Consider the following 16,609-nt stretch of genomic DNA (forward strand, 5'->3'; position numbering starts at 1 on the left):
GTGGTGAATGTGCAGGTCACAACTTGTCCACCAGAGCGTTTTGGAGTTGTTGGATTGTGTATTTGATGAGTTTGATGAGGGAAACCAAGAAATCCCATGAGCCTCCGTAGCGTAGCTCTGAGCAGCTCGCGGCTCTGCTCCGCCGTTCTAAAAATATCTCGCACCGACAATTAAAGGTAAGGAACCTACTGCTATGACTATAGGGATTATGGCAATGGACCAGTTTGCCAAAATGTTGAACTATCTCTTTAATAACGTTCAGCAGTCGTTGTTCTCTGTGATATCCTGACATTTCTTCACATAAAGTTCACAGCTCTACTTTACCTCACACACACCAGAGTGAGGTGTTTGTGGGTTTTCACTTTTTCAGGTGTGTGTGTGTGTGAAACAGGGATGTGGCGGCGAAGAGGTTCAGACGGTGAGGAAGTGGCGTGTCCACTGAAACCCTCGTAGAACAATGTGTTGTTATCAGCGTTGCCGTTTTAAAGGATGTGGCAGCGAGAGACGGAGGGAAGTGGAGGCTGCAGTCAGTTTCTTTTTAAAGGCTTTTACTGCCACGTCGGATGTTAATTCAATACAGAGAATCGATGTCCCGGCATCACTCAGTTAATGATGTTAGTTTAATATAATATAATCTGTGTGTAGGAGATCAAGTGCTGATGCTATGTTTGGAAACATCTTTATCCAAATGAAGTATCACATCTGTGTAAATGAATGGATCTTTGGGAGGATAGTACATTATACTAATCGTTACATTAATCCTTCCCTTGTTTACTTGAACGCTGTGTCAATAGTTTGTCTCAGTACTGTATCTGTAGTGTTACAGGGAAGTTGGAAAACTTTCAGAAAGCGGAAATAGGATGTTTCCAGTTCAGTAAAGGTCAATATACAGTACAAGACAGTTATTAGGTCATTGTTTGTTTGTTTTTTGTCAGTGCAGAGGAGTTAAGAGCAAAATGAAGTCATTTCCTTAATATTTAATCTGTATGAATCTTTTATGATGTCACACACTGACACATTTATACCATTAAATATAATCATCTTTTTTATTGTTGTCTAATTTATATTTCAGTCGTAAATAATGAAAATGAATCAAAAAATATCATAAGAGTCCAAGATGATACCCTCGTTTTGTTTTACCAACACTGTAAAAAAAAACAGTAAAGCTCATTATCCAAATCACAGAAATTTGCGATCTTTTAATTAAGATAAAATGTGTCACAACAAACTAAAAATGAAGCGTCGTGTTGCCACAGTCGCCCCCAAGCTTCAACAAAAATCACATCATCATCAGCAATTATATTTTTTTTTCAGTGAAAATTAAAAAAGAAATGCAAAAAATTACCATTGCAAATGAAAGCATGACTCATTTTGCAAACACGGTGTTGGCCAAAAATAATCACAATATGATTTTTCTTTCTGTTTACCAGTGAGATGATGATGATGATGATGATGAAACACAATCAAGGCTCTTGAGTTCGACGGCTCATTAGACACCAAAACCAAAACATTTCTGTGCATGTTAAATTAGTTTTCGTCCTGTTAAACAAACATAAAAATGCTGCGTTACGTTATAAAATACCGGTACATGGGACTGTTCTGCTGGAAATGCATTCAACAAATTAACATGTACTTTCTCCTCCTCCTTATTTTCTGTCTGCAGAAAGAGGATGACGATCCAGGACAGCCTTCAGCATCCCTGGATCAAGGTTTGGACTGATGACATCTCAGTTTATATTAAAACATTTTGGATCCAGTCAAATTTAAAAATCCCTCTTCTTCATTTTTATTTGTGGCAGTCGTTTATATTTGAAACGACAGTCTGAGTTTATAAGTTGCCAAGTCTCCAAATAATTGATTCTGTACCACATTTATCTGGCCAAGAATAATCTGAAAATGTTTTTTTTTTTCTTTTAATATTTCTGTCTGTTTGTGAAATCAGCCAAAAGACACTCAACAAGCTCTGAGCAGGAAGGAGTCGGCCGTCAACATGGAGAAGTTCAAGAAGTTTGCAGCTCGAAGGAAATGGAAAGTAAGTCGCTTCTCTGTGACGCTGTAACTTCACCACCACATCCCTGAGACGGTCACACTTTGACAAAAACTGTCTCAGACGGACTTTAATGTCACCACACAGCGCCTGCAGCCTCGCCATAACCATCACGTTTGCTACCAGGGCGGCTGCGCTGGTTGTTTCCTTGTCTGTTTTGGTTCATCACATCTGACCCAGCTCTGCTCGCAGGCTGCAAGTCACGCTGTGATCCTCCTGTCGGCCGTGGGTTTTTGTTGTTGCTTTGTTTTTTTTGCAGAGCTGTCACGTCACGTCTCTGTCTCGTAGCTCGGGCTGCCACTGGTGCACTGGCAGGTTTATTTATTTATTTATTTAACAGATGTAAAATTGGCACCAAAACCCGACAACGCTGAGCTGTAATTATGGTTTGTTTAAATGAAATTGAAGTCTGGGAAGTCTGTCAGGTTTATTGTCTCACCAGACTGAAATGAATGGTGAATAAAATCCAGATGTGAACAGGTTCAGATTTAGTTGAGTTCAAGCTCAAAAGAAAAGCTCATCATATATATATCAGTGCTGGGAGCCAGCAGAAGCCCCATGATACAGTTTACCTAATAAAACATTGATATTTGCCATTCATGTATTGATACAATATTGCCAGGCAAAACATTATGATACTTACCAATCCCAATCCCCCCCCTATATGGGTCAGTGACAAATACAGGTAGGCAAGAGCCGCAATTCAGAAATATCTTTAAAAAATGTCTTAAAAACATACTACATCAGATGTGTTAAAATTTACATTTGTATTCATGTTGGTTTTATGTCATTTGAAATGAAATTTGAACCATTTTTAACAAAAGTCAGACAAATGTCAAATGATATAACCACAAAAGAATGATAAATACATATTTTATCCACCTACAGTGGATTTATAAGTGTACATATAAATAAATATATGTACACTATACTGTCAGATTTTTATGAAAGAAATACTGGTTACACCACTTGACACTGGGTTGCATCATGTCATTGTCCCATATATGTGAGTTACAGTACATCTGCTTGTTATAAGGAGGAACTTATAACCACAGTAAAACTGCTCCTGTCCTCTGACTCCTTTAAGCTTTAACACCATGAGGAATGTGCTTTAGGTCGCCTGCATGTGAAACAAATAAAGGAGATATTCATTTATATTTGAAGCCGTTAGACTTGTGAGCACGGATGGTGATTGATAGATGCACTCAGCACCATGCTGTCACGTCTCATCATATTTCGTGGGGTTTTTTTTTAGGTTTTAACTCTTGATGTGTGTCTGACTTTGCCCCCTGAGGGAATCCAGTACATTAGTGGGAAGGACAGTGGGTTATTATCACAGAGCGAACAGGCAGCCATGAGAAGTGAATTTATATAGAGCAGAAAATTGCTTCATGTCCACACCTGCCCTGCCTGTTCACCGTCTTCTTCTACTTGACATGAACTTGTTCTCGCTCTTGATTTCCTCTTTTTCACGCACCGCCATTTTTCTCTTTTCCAGCAATCCGTCCGACTCATCTCCTTATGCAACCGTCTGTCCCGCTCCTTCCTGTCCAGGAGCAACATGAGCGTGGCGCGCAGTGACGACACACTGGTAAGAGAGAGAGAAAAAGAAAAAAAAAAAGGTTGTGCCACTGTTGTGACATCACAAAGTTACAGGAAGTCCTGACGGCTCATTTTAAAGCCCAGTTTCTGAATACAGGCTGTGATGCTTTCACAGTATGAATATAAAACCTAGAGCTGCACATGCACGTCTCTCTTTCTACAATATGAGACCTTTAATACACAGGAGACTGAGGATCTTGATCCACTTTCATTAACAGTCGATGGGATTTGCAGCTTTTAACATCATCAAGTCTTTAAATTCCTCCTGAGGAAAAACATCTCCAGCATGAGGACGATTGCTATCATAACCCCACAGCCCGATCCCATCTTTAATATAAGCCAAATAAAAGTGATTGACTGGGGACTGGTAACTTAATGAGCTCCAGTTTTTTTTGTTTAGTTTTTTTTTTCTCTTATTGAAGTTATTAGGACCCCGAGCTCTCTCAGTTTGCAGCTCTGGTATTTTCAGCTCGACAATCTCTCTGAGAAATCTGGAGCTCCTTCGTGTAATTGATCTGCTCCTCGTTTCCTCCCGCTGCCACAGGTCAGATGTTTGGTTTTTGCAGCATTGAAGGAATTTGAACATGTGTGTATGTACGGCATGTGTGTGTGTGTGTGACCTTAAAACCAGGCTGAGCTGGTAGGAATGTGCCTCCACAGAAACAAAACTCTTACTAATGAACGAGTCAGTTTGAACGCAAAATCGTTGCATTAAAAAAAACATCTTTTGTGTCATTTTGTGCGTCTTAAAGTCGATTCGCTCCGTCCCAGTCCGGCCCGACCTCGCTGAGATGTAAACACTGCAGGTTTAATGATTTACAAAGCTGCTGCAGCAGCGCCAGGCCTGTGTTTCCTCAAAAGGGTTTTACACCACAGCAACTTCCTTGTGTGGCAGCAGGTGAGCTGACAGGTGGGAGGGAGGAGGTCATTGTCATGGTGAAGACGCTGCGCCCCCTGGAGGTCACTGACAGAACGGCAGCTGCAGCAGATTGTTATTCACAAGTTCAAGCTCCAGAGCAGAGCAGCGCAGCAGATCACGGCTTTATTGGCCGAGCAGTTTCAGGGTTAAGTGGCTCATTTAAAGACTTTACTCAAGCCGGTGGGTTTTACTGCAGCAGCCCCCCCCTCACCCCCCCCATCCCCCTCCCATCACCCCCTCCTCCAACCCTCACGTCTGTAAATGTTCAACTAAGCAGTTGTTTGTGTTGGGTCTTAGAGGCTCCGTGTCAGAGGGTGTGGGAGCAGCGTGTTCATACTAATGGTTATTTTCTTTAATGATGAATCTATCAAGTCAGCTTTATTTATACAGCACATTTAAAAACAACAAATGTTGATCAAAGTCAAACAAGAGAATATAAAGAGAGAGAGACACAGAGAGAAAAACATTAAAAACAATAGGTACAATAAAAGATATGTGTTATTGGTTTTGAAACGGGTTTTTAAAATATTGATGGGAGAGGATTGAACTGTTTGTGGCAAATTATTCCACAGTTTTGGACCAGAAACTGAGAATGTCAATTATTATTTGTTATTATTTATTTAAAAGAAATGTGCCACAGTAGAGTTTCAAAGTGGGAGTGGCAGTTGTTTAGTTTAGTTTAGTTTTAGTTTAGTTTATTTATTTGCACCATAAAAGATAAGGACAATTACAAAAACAGAAATGAAACAAGAATAGTAAGTGCGAGAGAGGTTAAAAACCCTATATGGGCAACAACAGCAAAAGAGAAAGCAATACAAAGTGCCTATTTATCAAGAAACAAAGAACCAAAATAAGATTATGGGTGTGTATAAATTTGAAATGATAGTGTTTGAGTGGATGAGCATATATAGAAGATAATAATCTAATGATAACTATACTGGAAAAGAAACTATTGGGAATAAAAAAAAGATTAGCCCATTATGATGGGCTATGGGGCAAATGGATGGTCCATTACAGTTGGAGCACTACAGTATTTTTCTGTTGTTTCTTGGGTTAACATAGGAATCCTGTAGCTTCATGTGATGGTTGGAACTTTTTATTATTTAATCTTGTTTTGGAGAGATCAGATTTTGTTTTGTCAGTTTTATCGAGTCAGATTCTGAGACGTTCATCCATTATAGAGAAGTGTGAATCTGAACGGCGTCGTCTTCGCTGCTGAATTCACCCCCGTTCTGACCCAGAAACTAAAAAGTTAAATAATTTCAATTGATAAATGTTTTATCTGGTTTTTCTACAAATTCTCTGCTGCTGACTTTACAGCACTCATGCACACTGGGAGCAGTGATTAACATAGTATCATCTGTTGTTTTTTTTTTCTTTTATTCACAGTCTTGTACATTTGAACCTAATGTCGCGTGTCATCTTTTGCTCTGCTGCTACAACCAGCAGTGTTTAATGTCTGACTGCAATATGAGATCACCTGCTGTTCACTAGATAAAGAGGATTTTAACCTCTAGAGACACAATATAAAACAGGAAAATCTGCAAATTCTTTCATTTTAGCAGCTGAAACCGCTTCACATTTAATATTTGTGCTTCACTCAGTCTGTCAGATCTTTGCAACATGTCACACGTTAATCCACCCGGACAAAATACATAAAGCTCAACTCGGTGACGGACAGAGGAACGTTACTCATCCTCTGTCTGAGCAGTGTCACTGCTGATCTCAGAGACAACACGCCAAACTCAAACTCTCTCCTTCTGTTGTATTTTTTAAAATGTGGAAACATGTTATCCATGATGAGCTGCAGGAGTTACCGACACATCAGTCGCTCGGCTCAGATTCTCCTGCTCTTTTAGAAAAATCAAACACAGCAAAGAGAAAATGAGATAAACAGGTAAAACGGCCGCCTCCCTGTGTCATGAATTAGCATTTTCAGGAGGAAAAAAAGAAAGAAATCTCACACAGCTGTGTTGACAGCAGCGACTTACCCAGCAGTCGCTCTGCTGCTCGGACAGATTTGTGTGTGTTATGTGTGTATATGTGTATGTGTGTGCAATGCATCTCGCTCTGTGGTGGTTTAGTCACGGCTCCCCCAGCGAGGAGGTTGTGTTGAGGAATGTAGCCGGAGTATTACGCTTGGTCGAGCAAATGCCACATCAGCCTCGCCTCCTCCTCCTCCTCCTCCTCCTCCTCCTCCTCACCTCCTTGCCTTCATCCTCCTCGTCTCTTTGTGCAGCAGAGCATCACGGCCAATTCTGCTCCGTCCGTACGGCTGAAGGTTATTGGGTCACATGTCACGGACAGAGACAGAAACAGTCTTAATATGTTTTGAAATTAGGCCACAACAGATGCAAAAGTAAAAAAAAACACAACAAAAACATAAAGCAATAATAATAATAATATTAATCTGCAGTTTTTCTGTTTGTTTCAGTGTTTTCATGTCTGAGGTGAAGAAAAGATGAAAGAGAGACTTAGGGGGACATGTGATGGGGAGAATTAACAGGATTAATGTTCACAGGATTAGGTCATCCTCCTTTGAACAGTGGAAGAGTAAAGTAACTGTCGTTCCCACCTGTTTAGGACGAGGAAGACTCCTTCGTGATGAAGGCCATCATCCACGCCATCAACGACGACAACGTGCCGGGCCTGCAGCATCTGCTCGGCTCCTTGAACAGCTACGACGTCAACCAGCCCAACAAGGTGACTCACATTTCAACACCTCCTTTTATTCCCAGGTTGTTTTATCTTTTTTTTCCCTTTTTTTTTGAAGTGCAAAATGTCTCCGGTTCAGTGTCGTCACGTCAGCAGCTCATTGGTCGAGGGTCAGGGCGCTCGCTCACATGCTCCGCTCTTCTCTCAGACTGAGCAGATGTTTCTCGTCACAAGATCCTAAATTGATTTTTCTTTTCCTGCAGCTTGAGATTCTGCAAGTCAGTGCCTCATTTTTATTAAACGCAAACAGCTGTTTTCTTTGTCGCACCAGTGTTTGTGTGGACGGACGGAGAAACTGTTGTTACCAGCCACCTCATACATACTGATACACAGATCAAAATATGTCTGACAAAGGTTTAAAGGGATAATTCAACATTTTGGCAAATTGGCCCATTGCTATAATCCCTAGTCATAGCAGTAGGATCATTACCTTTAGCAGTTTTTCAGCAAGCAGTCTCTGAATTTGCCTCTAAAACAACTCCATCTCATAACGTTCTGTTATTATCTCATAGCGTGGTGAATGTGCAGGTCACAACTTGTCCACCAGAGTGTTTTGGAGTTGTTGGATTGTGTATTTGATGAGTTTGATGAGGGAAACCAAGAAATCCCATGAGCCTCCGTAGCGTAGCTCTGAGCAGCTTGCCGCTCTGCTCCACCGTTCTAAAAACAGCTTGCACCAACAATTAAAGGTAACAAACCTACTGCTATGACTATAGGGATTATGGCAATTGGCCAGTTTGCCAAAAATATTGAACTATCCCTTTAAATCAGATAATTAAATAGTTTGATTATGACCTTTTTGAATAATTTACTGCAGGATTGTTGGATTAAGTGTTCCTAATAAACCGCCACCGGATGGTACAGATGTTATTCGACAGTGTCGTTATGCGTAGACACTGACAGGTGTGTAGCTGAGGTTGAACAAAGAGCAGAGGAAACATCTGTTTTAGCTGCAGAAAAGAAACCGAGCTGCTTCATCTCCCGCAGAGTGATGGTCAGATACCGACACGACGGCCTCATCTTCATTCTGCTCCATGTTCCAGCGCTGAGGAGACACTGTTTGTTGACAGCTGGTAGACGACGGGGGGGGGAATGGGGGCTGCGTGATGTTATTAAACTCAGTGAAGTGTAGAAGAAAACAAGAGAAATGAGAAGGAGATGGAGGATGGAGGCAGTGTAGAAATATGAACTACAAGCAGTGACGAGAGCTCGACAGCCGGAGAGAGGGGAGGAATTTTAAAAAGGTAGAAAGAGTCGGAGCTCGTAATTGTCCAGTTTCTAACTTCGCTCAGTGTTTGAGCTGAGAACTGATGCAGATAAAGGTCATCGTGACATTTTCCTTCATCTTTCTCTTCTCTCACCTCAGCTCCTACTTCCACCATCATTTATATTAACTCTTTACCAGACAAGTGACCACATTGGTAGCCTATTTTTGACAAATAAAATACGTTTTTTAAGTTTAAGCGCCTTAGCACTTGAGTTTAGAATCAGTATTTTGCATTTTTTACACATTTTAATTTATTAATAAGTATTCTTTATCTTTATCTGTGTTTTTAAATATTTTTTATAAGTGCATGTACACGTTTTAGAAAAGTTATTACTTTCAAACCTTGATTTGCAGCGATTTTTTTTTTTATTTAAAAAGCAAAAACTCTTCTTATACCCTCCAATAGGTATTTTTATGAATGACTTACAAAGTGTTAGACTCATGAGAAGTTATTGCTGTGTAAAACCAGAGAGATATCCACCCAAATTAACTTTTTAAGAACCTCTAATTATGTTTTTCCATTTAAAACGACGTTTTCGACACCATAAAATGCATTAAAGCAGAAGTAAGTGGTCCGGTCGTTTTCGCTAATGCTGCGTTCCAGGCAGGCTTTTGAAATCGTAAATTACAGCTTCAAGTCACAACTTACGACTTTGTAGCGTTCCAGGCAACCCACTCGTGTTTTTCCGACCTGTTTTACCGGTGAAAGTCACTATAACGGCCACTCGTAACTTCCGACCTGTGAACTCGAACTGGTACGACTTCACGGTCGGAAAAATACTAGTTTCCTTGAACGCACCATAACAGTCCTCGTCCCTACGTCGCCACATTCACGGCGTCCCTTGGCTGCACACACAGCCCTGCATGCCGTTCTCTCTCCTCATTGGATAAAAACTGTAGGATACGATAAATGTTTTCTCCTCGGCTCAGAGCAGAGCAGAGGGACTGAGAGACCCGTGTTTCGGTCCAAACACTCTATGTAAGTGATTGCTGTCGGAAGATATAACTATTTAAGACTTATATTAACACAAATATATCACTTACTTCTGCTTTAAAATCACATGACCCAGGTCACTGGAAGCTAAAATTATAATTCGTATGTGTGTTTGTGTTGCAGCACGGGACCCCTCCCCTCCTGATCGCGGCCGGCTGTGGCAACATCCAGATCATCGAGGTGCTGATGAGGAAAGGTGCAGAGATCAAAGCCCACGACAAGGTAGAGACTCAGCTGTGGCTGCTTTTAATGGGCCGGCATTAGAGGCATCAGAGCCGTGGTGTCATGGTGACAGGGCTGTCATTTGGATTATGACAGTAGCTATAAGTAAAGTATAAATAAATATACCCATGAACTCACTGCACTCCCACTCTGGAGTATTTGTAGAGACGTCAAACCTCCTGGTTCAAAACTACATACAGTATTTACAACATGAGATGCGGTTATCATCTCACAAAATGATCTTCATTTATTTCACACAAATAAAAGACAAGTTGCAAGTAAAAACATGAAACACACCGTTATTAATATTTTAGTAGCAGCTCCTGCTGTTCTCTTTAAAACAAGTTTTTATTCCAACTCTGTTCAAGTTGTTTTGAAAACAATCAGAAGCAGACAGTTATTGATCAAAGCCGCCGCTGCATATTCTCTCAAATAATCAGCAAATCATTTAGGCTGTGAAATGTCTGGAAAAACTGAAAAAGATGTTGACACAGGTCTTTAATCAAAGACAAACACAAAGAACCCACAGATATCCAGTTTATTCTCATAGAAAATGGAGAAAACTAACGAATACATACGTTTAAAGGTGATTCATCAACTTTGAGCTCCATTTCACTGGACTGACTGAAGTGTAATGGTGATTAAACACAGCCCTGAAAGAGCTTTTGTGGTTTGGTTTTGCAGGTATTAACATGAAAACTTCATTAAAAAACTATAATAAATCCAACTAAACTGCACAGCTGGAGTTAACGTTAGAGATGAAGTGGTCTCTGCTCTGCTGCGGAGACACGATGTGACCCATCTGCATTAACACTGACACTCTGTGCTGCTGCATCTCTGGCTGCATTTTTTTTTAATTTAATGCAACAAATGAATATAAATGAGAGTGGGGGGGTCTGGAGTCAGCAGAATTGTAGGAAGGCTCTGGAATTAGCATTTGGTGGTTAAGAGGAGGATTGTTGGGGTCTTTAATTAACTGTAAAGCTGCAGCAGACGAGCTCGTAGCGTAGAAACTCATTCAGTGGAGCTCTAGTGAGTCTGCAGGAGGATCCGTCCTGTTCACACACACTGAGATGCTCCTGTCTGCTTTTATTTAACGTGACATGTCCTTCTAGTCTTACACTGTTGGCCTCTTGTTCCTCTTATTGTTAGATATAGATGTGTGTGTGTGGAAAAGGACCGACACACTGTCACTAGATTTCTATCAGGACCGGTCTTTAGCCGTCTCTCTCTATTATGTCCCCCAACAAGTTGTTTGACAGGGGGGAAAAAGTGCTGTTTTAGCAGGATGTGTTCATATCATCGGGCTGCAGACACAATCCCACAGAGCTGGATTTTATTCTAAAGGTCAGGGATAAATCCTGGAATTTCTTTTTATTTATTTATTTCTTTTTCTCTCCCTTTCTCTCATCTCCGGATCCTTCAGAGTGGAGCCAATGCCATCTACTACGCAGCGAGACACGGCCACGTCGAGACCCTGAGATTCCTCCATGAAAAGAAATGCCCTCTGGATGTCCAAGATAAGGTGAAGCAAGTGCCTCTCGCTCTCTATCTATCTCTGCACACACACACACACACATACATGAACACATGAACACACGAACACACACACACACTGTGCAGAAACACGCTTAATACTAGTCGACACACTGTCATCTATCAGCCGTTACTCACACTCTCCTACCTCATTAAACCTCTTGAGAAGCATTACTCCCAAATTCTCCAAAAATACCTACACACTACACACACTACACACACACCAGTATACACTCTACACACACACATGCACACATACGTACACACACATGTTCATCACACTCACCACAGTAAGCACCTGGGGAGAAAAAACCAGTTACTCTGGCGTTTTATCAGCTTATTTGCTGTTGCTATAGAAACAGCTCTTACTGAGAAAGATGGCTTGTGTGTGTGTGCATGTGTGTGTCTCTCTGTGCATGTTTTGTGTGTTTGCTTTTGATGCCGGCCTCCATCGCTGAGCGTGTGTGTGTGTGTGTGTGTGCCCGGGAAGACGAAATCCCAAAAGCATTTCTCCTTCCAGTCTCTTCAATCACTTTGCCCGCTGGTGGCGTCCTCTCCTGTCCGAGGCCGCGGCTGCCTCCTCCATCAGACCAGAGCTAATTTGCACTTCAGGCACATTCCTGATCGTTATTTTTTATTCATATTATTATTCATATTCATATTATTATTATTATTATCTAACTCCCGTTCAAGCATCATTTAAGTTTCATCTTGTTTTATTACACGATAACACAGAGTCACGAGCAGCTGAGGCATCTGCGTTTGTCTGAATAAACTGGAAGAAGGTGAATCCTTCCCATCTACCGTGTTTTATATAATCCTATAATTTAATAGATCTGTTGCTTTTCTCCCCCCCCCCCCCCCCCCCCCCCCCCCGACATAAATCCATTAGATGTTATTTCAAGCGGTTCACTTTCTCCACCTACGAAGCGAACGCCGTGTCTCTGGTGAAGCAGCTTCCTCTCTGGCTGGCAGAGCCCAGTCTCTCTGGCGTAAAAGCAGGACTGTTAAATTATAAGTGTCCTGTTTAAGTGGAGGTTTTTTTTACGGAAAGTTGCTGACTCAGAGGAGATGGCAGGACGCATTTCACGAATCATATGTATTGATTAAAGGTCCCATGTTGTATATAAAAGGTGATTTTCATGTCTATTGTAAGTATGAAGTGTTAATTATATTCAGAAACAGTTGGTGTTGAGACCTCTGTGACTTTGTGATGTCACAACAGAGCCGCCACTGTCCAAACTTGCAGGGTTCATTCACTTGTAATCAACTATTTTTTTTTATTTTCCATCACTCATATGAATATAAACGCTTTATTAAATATGGGACCTTTAAAGCAACTACAAAGAACGTTTAACTGGATATTCAAAAGTCTCTAGTTTCCACTGATGTCTCCGTATAAAGATGGGAAGCTATTTCTTAGTGGCTGCCCACTGCTCCTCAGGGATGGGTTAAATGCAGAGAAAGAATTTCACTGTACTGGCTGTATATGTGACAAATAAAGTACCTTTACCTTTACCTTTCTAAAGGGATAGTTCAACATTTTGGCAAATTGGCCCATTGCCATAATCCCTATAGTCATAGCAGTAGGTTTGTTACCTTTAATTGTCGGTGCAAGTTGTTTTTAGAACGGCGGAGCAGAGCCGCGAGCTGCTCAGAGCTACGCTACAGAGGCTCATGGGATTTGTTGGTTTCCCTCATCAAATTCATCAAATACACAATCCAACAACTCCAAAACGCTCTGGTGGACAAGTTGTGACCTACACATTCACCACGCTATGAGATAATAACAGAACGTTACCAGACAGAGTTGTTTTCGAGTTGTTTTGGTTAATTTTAAACTGTGGTCAATAAACTACTTTGTTTTTAAAATGCTGAGCATCATCATTTCCTGTTGCACTTTTCCTTCAGTCTGGAGAGACGGCTCTTCATGTGGCAGCTCGCTATGGAAACGTGGACGTGGTGAGCTACCTGTGCAGCATCCGAGCCAACCCCGACCTGTCCGACAGGGTAAGAACACACACACACACACACACACACACACACACACACACACACACACACACACACACACACACACACACACACACACACACACACACACACACACACACACACACACACACACACACACATGTTGAGGTGCTGGTCTAGTGAGCACCTTTCTCTTTAAACGTTTTCCTTCTTGGTTGGTTTCCTCCTCCAGGAGCAGGAGACCCCGCTGCACTGCGCTGCCTGGCACGGATACTCGGCGGTGGCCCGGGCGCTCTGCCAGACCGGCTGCCATGTGGACGCAAAGAACCGCGAGGGCGAGAGTCCGCTGCTGACGGCGTCGGCTCGGGGCTTCGTGGACATCGTGGAGTGTCTGGTGGAGCACAGGGCCGATCTGGAGACAACTGACAAGGTGATAAACTCACAACTAACTTTTCTTTTTCTCTTTTTCTTTTTTTTTTTACATGTTTTTATTGGGTTATGTTATAGGTACAGTATACAAACATACAGAAGATGTGTCAACAGAACAAAAAAAGAAAAGAAAAAGGCAGTGACAGAAGAAAAAAATAAGTTAACATATCAAATGTACACCTAACTGTAGTCTAACTAACTTTATCCAAAAGTCCATTATACATTTTACTCTCTACTCAGGTCAGGACTCCTTGATAGTCCAGGTTTTCCAGATCCTCCAGGGAGTCCTAGCACCTCTGGATCAGGGATTAACTTTCATTAGACTTAGAGATACTTTATTGATCTCAAAGCAAATTCAAGTATTCAGTAACACAGACATATACATATATAATATGGGCATAGAAGAGCAGTATATACATAAAGTAAGAAAAAATAATACTCTATATACATCCCTGTGAAACTATGTATATACATATATGTTATGATTAAAATACCGAGATAGATAGATAGATAGATAGATAGATAGATAGATAGATAGATAGATAGATAGATAGATAGATAGATAGATAGATAGATAGATAGATAGATAGATAGATAGATTATCCATAATGAATAAAACTGTGCAAAGGAAGAAAGAGCGTCATCGTTAACTTGTTCCCAGTTTCACAGCTCATATAAAAAAAGATGGATGACTTTATTAACCGGTCACCATTACACAGCGAAAAACAAGTCCGACAGATCGGAACGAGCCAGTGAAACACTGTGATAATTACCCTGACATTACGGCCTCAGGGCGCCGGTGCAGCTCGGAGATAAAGGACAGAAGCCTAATTAGGACAAATGGATCCTCTGATGAAACGCACAAGTTGATGCCGCTTGAACAGAACCAATAAAAATAGACAGTAAAAAAAAAAAAAAAAGTCACCAGAGCGCATCGTCCACCTCTGTAGGTCACAGTCTGATCACACGGGAGCGTCGTACTGTACCTGCTGCGTGAAGGCTGGGTGTTCATCGTGTGTGTGTGTGTGTGTCATCGTGTGTGTGTCTCTCTCTCTCCAGGACGGCCACACGGCGCTGCACCTGGCCGTGCGGAGGTGTCAGGTCGAGGTGGTCCGCTGCCTCCTCAGACACCGCTGCCACCTGGACCAGCAGGATCGCCACGGCAACACGCCGCTGCACATCGCGTGCAAGGACGGAAACCTGCCCGTCGTCATGGCGATCTGCAACGCCAAGGCCAGCCTCGACCTCCCCAACAAGGTAACGGAGGACAGCCACATTTCCCACCCAACACCACACCCACACCCACACTGTCGGGAGAGTAAACTGTAACTCAGGGGGTTTAATGGTGCGTTCAATTGCAGCTTGGACATCAGAGTTTCTGAGTTCCTTCAGTAACCATGAGGCCGCAATCCAAGATGGCTGCTCTGTGCATCAATGATGAAAAAAGCTGCACATTTTTGTGTCATTTAAGGGATAGTTCAGTTTTTTTGAAGTGGGGTCATATGAGGTACCAGTGGGTGAATTGATACAGCACGTCGCAAAACCGTTTACCTGCACGGAGGAGTACCGAGCGAGTTGGTTAGTTCCAGAAAAACTTTTTTCCGACCAGCTGATGCCTTTTGCCTTTATATTGTACTCTTGAACTGGTGTATTATTTTGAGGAAGGACATTTGCACCTTATACAACCCCACTTCAAAATAGCTGAACTATCCGTTTAATTTACTCAGACTGTCGTTATCAACTGATATTACAATACTAACAACAGCAAAAGCTAACAAAACAGTTGCTTTTCCAACATCGTTCTCAGCTCCAAAGTGAAGCGCAACAGGAAGTTCATTTTCCTGATTTTCCTGAACTGATTATGACAAATGTTTTTTGTCGGAAGGAGGAAATTTGTTGCAACTCCCGACCATGACGATCCTTTGCCCATGTCATTCCCCCAGTGCCTCTCCCTGCTTTCCTGTCTCGCTACGCTGTCGTATCAAATAGAGGCCCCAACAATATGTTAAAGAAAAAAGAGAAAAAGACTGACACAGTAAAAGTTTATCTTGTTTTCATAATTTTTGAAAATCAAAATCATAATCAACTTTCCATGTTGACAAATATCCAAATGTTACAGGATTGATTTTCTGACTCACATGTACAACACTCGTTGTCCATCAACCTCCTCTGTACAAGTGCTGCGCCTACTGCTGTTCTGCACCTGTGTGGGTTTGTTGAACTCCCGACATCCACATGTTAAAACTCTGAGAGCCGTCATGGCGCCCGTATCGTTTGAATAGCGTGTCCTCGTTCTGAAAATGTTTACTGGTTTTGCACTATGAGCTGTTTTGACACTCGTCTTACATAAGACAAACACCGCTATTGTTTTTCAGCTGGCAGCTTCGTTCGCACTGGCTACCGTTATGTAACGCATCACACACACACACACACACACACACACACACACACACACACACACACACACACACACACACACACACACACAGACACACACACACACACACTCTCACACACACAGACACACACACCACCTTGATGAACTTTTAACAGTTACATACAGTGATATTCTAGACAGAGCTGCGCTTCTATTACAGTGTTTTTTATTTATTCTTTGCTTTATTTGCTTTAGGGGAGTTATAGCCGCCCCCAAAATATCAAATCCAGCTAATATAACCCCCTAAATAATCATATAATCACAGTGAATATAAATATCTACAAGCTGGTATGAAGAAGTTGTCATTTTTACTAATATAATTTAATAATAACTAATAATTTCATTTGCAAGCAACCACAGGTAATATTTTTAAAGGCACTACGAGGAGTTTCGGAAAGCACACTACCTTTCCCATGAGCCTCTTTGCGCACGGTGAAATTCTTGGACCAGTGCAAGACAGACGAAAG

The 16,609-nt window shown here is 41.6% G+C and overlaps 1 protein-coding gene across 1 annotated transcript in view; it reads left to right on the forward strand.

Annotated features, from left to right (window-relative positions):
* dapk1 (death-associated protein kinase 1) overlaps window positions 1-16,609 on the forward strand; it is a 103,679-nt gene that overhangs the window by 58,574 nt on the left and 28,496 nt on the right. Inside the window, exons 8-16 of the mRNA XM_083979151.1 lie at window positions 1,664-1,709; window positions 1,943-2,032; window positions 3,546-3,638; window positions 7,152-7,271; window positions 9,668-9,766; window positions 11,193-11,291; window positions 13,214-13,312; window positions 13,509-13,706; window positions 14,765-14,962. Of these exons, the coding sequence (XP_083835277.1) occupies window positions 1,664-1,709; window positions 1,943-2,032; window positions 3,546-3,638; window positions 7,152-7,271; window positions 9,668-9,766; window positions 11,193-11,291; window positions 13,214-13,312; window positions 13,509-13,706; window positions 14,765-14,962 (1,042 nt within the window). The remainder of the gene's footprint in view (window positions 1-1,663; window positions 1,710-1,942; window positions 2,033-3,545; window positions 3,639-7,151; window positions 7,272-9,667; window positions 9,767-11,192; window positions 11,292-13,213; window positions 13,313-13,508; window positions 13,707-14,764; window positions 14,963-16,609) is intronic.

This window comes from Trachurus trachurus, assembly GCF_905171665.1.
Source record: "Trachurus trachurus genome assembly, chromosome: 9".
Taxonomy (NCBI): Eukaryota; Metazoa; Chordata; class Actinopteri; order Carangiformes; family Carangidae; genus Trachurus; species Trachurus trachurus.